Genomic DNA, 7,500 nt, shown 5'->3' on the forward strand with positions numbered 1-7,500 from the left:
TGTCGCAAGAACATAAAGGATGACACAATAGCTTTTCTTTGGCAGCATCAGGCTCGGATAACAACTTTCCGATCTCCTCTTCATTTCCATTCGATGCAAACTGAAAGTAACACAAAAATTCCGACAGTGTCTGATTGAGTGTTCACTGGGAATTGAACAGTCATACTACACAGGACAGGGTCCACATATATACAGTGTTTTATGCGCACAGTTCATCCAAACCACATCGGCTTCAGCATCTCCCTGTATGGCTCATCTGTTCTGCGAACAGATAAGTGTAGGGCATGAATAATGGACTTCGTGCGAACAATGCTAGGAAGTGCGCTACAAGCTTTTGCGTACTCAGTGATAAGTTTGTACCTATGTATAAATTATGCGTATTATGTAGCTATGTTGCTGCTCTTTCGGACTTGTAAGTCAAACTGACCATAGTGTAAGTGTTGAAGTCGGTCTCCTAAACTGAGCAATCATAGCTAGCATGGTACAAGAGATACTATAGTAAGTTTGTACTTCTGTCATCAAGCAGAAATATTTTCAACTGTTGTTGGTAAAACCCTTTGACCCCCAGGACTAATATCAGTATGTAAATTCACCTCTCAATTTCAATGCACTGTCAGATAGATAAGTATTGAGAATGAAGATTATAATCAGCTGAAGGGTATGATCCTTATATAACATCAAATTCTCATGACCAGCCAACAAAGAAATCAATACGGAAATAGTTAAGAGAATGAACGTTTTGATCATGGGAGTCATAGGGTTAAATGAAGCAAAAAGGGTTTTGCAGGAAATAACAGTGAATCTGCCTTTTAAGAAAATTACCTCAAAAAGCTTCTCCAGAACTGTTATTTTGTTCGTTCCATCTGTTTCCATAACAAGCCAAGGGGAAGACACAAACTGTAATAACAAAAACACCAGGGCTAAAATGGAAGAATTATATCAGATATTACTTTTACTTTACTTTACTTTCCTTTTTTATTTTTATTAAACACGACTTACAGTACAATGCTTACTTGCACAACTTATAATACAATCTCTCCTCAATCTCCACTGGCTGCCTGTCAGCTACCGAATCCAGTTTAAGATATTATTGCTTGTATATAAAACTCTTAATGGCCTTGCACCCCTGTACCTATCAGAACTCATAAAACTGAAAAAGCCTGGGAGATATAACCTGAGAACCAATTCGGACACAATCTTATTGAAGTATCCTGCGTTCAAGAGTCTTACCACTCTTGGTGACCGCTCATTTACATGTGCGGCACCAAAACTCTGGAACAGTCTCCCCAAGGCAATACGAAATGCGAACAATGTAAACACCTTTAAGCGCCTCCTGAAAACGCATCTTTTCCGCGATGCATTCAGCTGCTATGAGAAACAGTAACTATGCGACTCATTTTTATTTATATATAGATTTTCTTTTGTAAATAGGTTTTGTAAATAAGTTTAATGAGCTTTATATGTTATAACAACTTGTTATTAAGGTATATTAAGTTTCTCTCGATATTGTAATTTTTCTTTCGATATTGTAATGCGCCTGTGAGCATCTCTCAATGTAACAGGCGCACTATAAGTAATAAAATTATTATTATCCTCCTCTCCTCTCCTCTCCTCTCCTCTCCTCTCCTCTCCTCTCCTCTCCTCTCCTCTCCTCTCCTCTCCTCTCCTCTCCTCTCCTCTCCTCTCCTCTCCTCTCCTCTCCTCTCCTCTCCTCTCCTCTCCTCTCCTCTCCTCTCCTCTCTCTCCTCTCCTCCTCCTCTCCTCTCCTTTCCTCTCCTCTCCTCCTCTCCTCTCCTCTCCTCTCCTCTCCTCTCCTCTCCTCTCCTCCTCCTCTCCTCTCCTCTCCTCTTCTCCTCCTCTCCTCCTCTCCTCCTCTCCTCTCCTCTCCTCTCCTCTCCTCTCTCTCCTCTCCTCTCCTCTCCTCTCCTCTCCTCTCCTCTCCTCTCCTCTCCTCTACAAAGACAACAAAATCTTTCAAGAAAATAACATTTAAAGAAAAATGAACATTAAAACCAATCATTAGATTTTGATGTAGCAAGTGGCTGTCTGAAAATTAATTATCTAAGGGGCTGAAGGAGATTGAACTATGTACATGTAGAATAAAATTGAGAACAAAAGATGTTTCAGACCTTGGCCGGTGGTAGACCCTTCAGAATGTCATTCACAGATCCTCCTCTTACATGTTCCACTGCTGCTTCAATGGATGACAAGAAAAACCTGCCCACAGAACAAGTAAACTGTCATCTCCAGAGTCAAGATGACTTGACTTCACTACGCAGAGGACTTCTGAAGAAGCTCCGGTTCCACTGGGGCTGCCACCAACAACAGCCACTTAAACAGTGACAATTGACAGCCTGTCATCTCGTTATTTGTAAAATATTTGCTGTAACGGTCAATGTACTGTACTTTGCACTAAAATTGCTACATTTCTTCAAGATCTGCTTTCAGCTATATGAACCTTTACACGTTAATAATGAGACTCAGATCTTCAAAAATAGTACCAGTCTAGAGAGATTTACTGTAGCACTTGAGTTTGTCATGGAGATGAATTCCACAGAGGTTTTGTTTCCAATTAAGATGTCTTCAGGACTTGAAGAGTGCCTTTTGACAGTGCGCAAGTGATCCGAGTTGATCCGAGTTTATGCGGTCCAACTTTTGTACCTGCCTTTTTTCATAAGGCCTCTTGTGCAGTTACTTTGTAAATCTCTCTCAAGAGTTCCCCGTAAATAAATAAAATCCCTTTCTGATTTCTTTCTGCCTTTTGAAGTGATTGTATTCACAGGAGGCAAAACTAATAGTTACATGAATTAGACAAGTTTTAACTTACTGAAGTTCATTTTCTCCCCGTCTGGAAAAGTGAAAATTGTGCAAGAAGGTGATGTTCGCCAGCCTACAAGTAATATAGTAATACTAATTATTAGTAATAATTATTGTTATTAAAATGAGTTAGCATGCAAGGTGAAGAACAAAAAGATATATTCATATGTAGTGATTTGAAGTTAGAATAATGATGATCATCTGGGCAGATCAAACCCCTAAATTAAACCAGCCAACGTCAAAAACTTGTAAAAACATGTAAAATAAATACAATAAATTTATAACCAAGTTAACACTGTCACACTTGGCTCTGCTGAACATTCACTATGAAATGCCCGTTGACTACGATGCTGTGGTTCAGCTTTTTGCAGAAAGATGCCCCAGAAGAATTCTTCTTGTTTATCCCGTCTTTGACGAAACACTGTGAAATGCAGTGCATTTTTATCATAGTATTATAAATACAAATTTGCATCGTTTTTTCACAGCTTTGTTACATTTTGATGCAAAAGGAATGGCATTTTAACTTCTAGAAATGAGACATTAAAACAAGCTGACTCTTCCTCAGAATAGCGAAAAGGGCGTTTCCGAGGACTTGAAATTTTAAAATTCCCCAGCGGACAATGCCCCTGCAACCCCCCTACAGGTGGCTCGAAGAAGGCCCCCTTTCATCGAACCCCCTCTGCTAAAAACCTGGATCTCCCCCAGATTATACATGTATTTATAGTTGCAACTCAAACAATCGCAAAAAAATTGAAAAAATTCCAGGCTCGAATTGGACCAATATTCATTATACAGTCTGTATAAAATGAATAGGACAGTACACAAATTGCAATTCCAATTGAAAAAGTGAGGCAATGTTTGTTGCTGGTACATGTAACATTTTAAGGTAAACAGACTCACTTAGGGTAGTATCTCTGTTATAAAACGAAATATGAAATTATTTAACTGACGTACAAAGTGCTACTCCACAAAGGGCTTTTCAGGATCAATGAATCAACTCAGAAATTAACACATCAACCAACCATGCAAACTATCTACTTCCTAAAGAATGATTTATTACTTACCAATTTGGAATGTCAGATTTGATAACTAGAAAAATCAAAGCTGGAAGAAGGTCATCTACCGTAATGGCCTCAACAGTATCTGTAAAGGAAGAGCAAAACTAAAAATCCTTACATGTAGAATTGTTTAAATTGTAGAATTTCATTATTAGTACATTTACATGTTCAATATGCACTGCTGATTACAATGTAGCTCAGTTGGTGTTAAGAGCTCCTGGTACTTGTAAACTGCAATGGGACCAATAGTGCATGTACTGTAAGCTGATCTTTCAATATAAGAGGAAAAAGTGCTGTCCTTAAAGGGGCTAGGTCACGTAATTTTAGGCAATTTCAGCACTGATCAAATGGTCATAGAATTAACTGAAATAACAAAATAACGGCTCAAAGCTATAGAAGAACTCAAACAAAACACAGGAAAGCTAACAAGGGACAAGGATGGACAAAACTTGGCTAAATTTGAAAAACGTCGGCCCACCTTTTTTCAGATTTATATCAGTTGATATCAAAATGTCATTTAAACAGCTGGAAAATCATTCTCAGTTGTTATGTGGCCGTGATTTTGCAAATGAAAGGCTCTTGCTCTGCCAATTTGAAGTTTAGAGCTCATAACTAACAAAATTAAACAAAATTACCTAAAACAGCGTGACCTAGGCCCTTAAAACAAGTTTAAAGAACGTTTTAAAAGATTTTGTGTGCCATATAATTTATTTGACAACAAAAAATATTTTATTAAACAACAAACTCCCTATAACATAATTATGTATAATGCACTGTAAGAATTACTGGATGGGTGTAGAGGTTGTTAACCCAAGACTGTGCTTTAGCAGTACCCCATAGTGCCTGGTGACTAACTTTTGCCTTCGGGCAACAAGGAAATCTTAAATTTGCACAAAACTTAGCTGCTGGGCACCCTAGATTTCCAAATTTCAGAGCTTTGGGCTCCATAAAACATTGATTGGCAGAAATTCTTAGAGCACAGCCTTGCTTATTAACCCACTGACTCCTGAGGTAAGTGCTTTCCGAGCCAAGTGGCCCAACACGCCAGAGCCAGTATTTCTACTCCACCCTGGATGGGATGCTAGTCCATCACAGGGTTACCCCCAGCCGTGAATTCGCCGGTACCCATTTATACACCTGGGTGGAGAGAGGTACCGTGGGAGTAAAGTGTCTTGCCCAATAACACAACACAATGTCCCCAGCCAGGACCCATACCCGGACCACTCGATCCGGAGTCAAGCGCACTAACCATGAGGCCACCGCGCCTCTCACACTGACTCCTGAACCACCCCCTATTGACAGTGCTCGAAATTAGCAGTCGTCTGGTCGTCCCAGACGACCAGAAAGTTTACCGGGCAACTACTTTTTGGTAAAATGAAAAGGTTGGTTGCCCAAAGAAAAAACAACAGGGCAACCCAGCCAAAAATAGAAAATGTATTGCATAAGCAGCACCTGACTCACTCAATGGTTTTCTGTTGTCAATGTCTGATAGTAGTGCGAAATTAAAAATAATTAATTTGCAGCAGTTGAGCATTAATTTTCCCGTGTTTTGAATATTTCTGGTTTTTACAAAAAATTGTCTGATAGGAAAATTCATGTATAGCTGGCGAGATTGAAAGACTCCATTTTGAAAATGCTCAAACTTAAACCCAGACTTTCACAAAAAAAAAGCCACAGGCGCACACTTAGACTATGGGGTACCCAAGCTCCAATGCCATGCGATTGCTCACCATGGTGTGCATTTAATCGTAGGGGGTTCCCAATGGGCAAACAAGCATTTATCAGGGCAACCAAATTTGCAAGTTTAGTTGCCCAGCTCTTGAAAAAGGGACAACCTGGAATGTTTTTAAATTTCGAGCACTGTATTGACGAGCAAAATCTATTGCCATTTCACTCCCAGCGGTCACTGGGTTAAGAAAGATGAGTAACCAACCAGCTGAAGTCTTCATCTTTCTATCTGTCACAATGGTCACAGCTTTCTTTAGACAGCAGAACTTTTCCAATGGGGTGTTGTACTATGTAACAAAATACAAAGAACATGATGTGCACATCATATGGGTACTGTATCTAGTACTGCAGATATTAAATCCTGGAGTTTAGATAATAATAATAATAATAATAATAATAATAATAATAATAATAATAAAATTATAATAATAATAATATTATAATTTTATAATATTTATACAAGATAACCATTCATTTATACAACTGGTATCAATATGGGCCCTGTAAAACTAATAATACATGTAAGTGTAAATAATACAAAAACATATTATGGAAAATAAAAACAATAAAAATAAGAAATATGCACTAACAGTTACGATTAAAACTCATTGCACCTTTATAATGAAATCCACGTTTTGAAATTTCTAAGTTGATTTTATCAACAAAAAGGTTTCCTCTGGATCCAGTGTTATAAGAATGAATGTCGCAATGCTAGCAAGGCCCTTAATACAGTTTTTAACCAGTTCCTTAGTGTGCTTGTCTTTCGGACAGCGGCTTCCATCCTAGTTTCTCAATGACGGCGTCACTGGTCAAATCCTTCGAGTCTTTAAGGACAATTCGGCCAGCTCTTTTTTTGCAAACGTTCAATTTTCTTCTGGTTCTTATTACTACAACCATGCCAGGTGATATCACAGTACTCCGATAATGGTAAGATGATTGATTTATAACGATGATTTGCAGATTCGGTTGTTGAAAGGGGTCTCACGGATTCTGGAAAGAATTCCTAGTTTCTTGGATACCTTGGTAGAACTTACTTTACACAATTAATATGCTCAATTACATGTAAGATGGTTATCAAGCAGAACACCGAGATACTTGAATACTTTGGAAAAGGTGATGGGAGTTCCATTTAAAATCACTGAAAAACCCTCTGCATTTCCAGATACGTTTAGTCATCGTCTTGTCCCAATAAGTAAGCATTCGTTTTCTTGATATTCAGAAAAAGATTATTTTCTTTAAGCCAGAAAGAGACGTTTGTTAGATCCAGAGAGAGTTTCATTTCAATATCAGAGATGGAATTTCCAGAGAAGTAAATGACAGTATCATCAGCAAACCTTAAAATTTATGAGAATTGCAGGCAAGATGGAAGGTCAGTTATGTATAATATGAAAATGAGTGGACCAAGAATACTGTCCTGAGCCCTGACACCAGATTGGACAGGTTCAGGTTCAGAGCAAATACCATCCATGCACACTATTCAGATTTCTGTCAGATAAATAGTCAGAAAACCAGGCCAGAGGAGTTTCCATTGTTCTGTAACGCTCTAGTTTCTGCAGAAGGCTCATATGGGGTAGAGTATTGAAGGCTTTCTTCATATCGATAAACAAACCACCATGTAAGTTTCCTTCGTCCATGGCTTTCAAAACATTATCCGTGAAGTATGTAACAGAAAACTGAGTGGAGTGATTCTTGCGAAAGCCAAGATAAGACTTCACGACGACAGCTGGTCAAGGATCATAAGATACCTAAGCTGCTAGTGACCATCAACATTAAAAGCCCTCTCTGCTTTTTTTGGGGCATGATTACCCCATAGAGTTAAATTAAATCATGGAGTCTCCAAGTTTCAGAATTCTGATTATGAATTTGAGTGAAACCCAAGGCAGTTGTTTGTTTAATA

The 7,500-nt window shown here is 38.5% G+C and overlaps 1 protein-coding gene across 2 annotated transcripts in view; it reads right to left on the minus strand.

Moving 5' to 3' along the window:
- The window catches only part of LOC137992365 (ankyrin repeat domain-containing protein 27-like), a 72,857-nt gene that overhangs the window by 45,899 nt on the left and 19,458 nt on the right, over positions 1-7,500 (minus strand). For both annotated transcript variants that reach the window (XR_011121681.1, XM_068837688.1), the window contains exons 12-17: positions 5,809-5,890; positions 3,882-3,960; positions 2,828-2,890; positions 2,130-2,217; positions 823-897; positions 1-100 (exon numbers count right to left, since the gene is read on the minus strand). The exon at positions 1-100 is cut by the window's left edge and continues 22 nt beyond it. Coding sequence is in view for 1 of the 2 variants with exons in the window: in XM_068837688.1 (XP_068693789.1) it covers positions 1-100; positions 823-897; positions 2,130-2,217; positions 2,828-2,890; positions 3,882-3,960; positions 5,809-5,890 (487 nt within the window). In the remaining variant the exon portion in view is untranslated. The remainder of the gene's footprint in view (positions 101-822; positions 898-2,129; positions 2,218-2,827; positions 2,891-3,881; positions 3,961-5,808; positions 5,891-7,500) is intronic.

Source organism: Montipora foliosa, chromosome 1, assembly GCF_036669935.1.
Source record: "Montipora foliosa isolate CH-2021 chromosome 1, ASM3666993v2, whole genome shotgun sequence".
Taxonomy (NCBI): Eukaryota; Metazoa; Cnidaria; class Anthozoa; order Scleractinia; family Acroporidae; genus Montipora; species Montipora foliosa.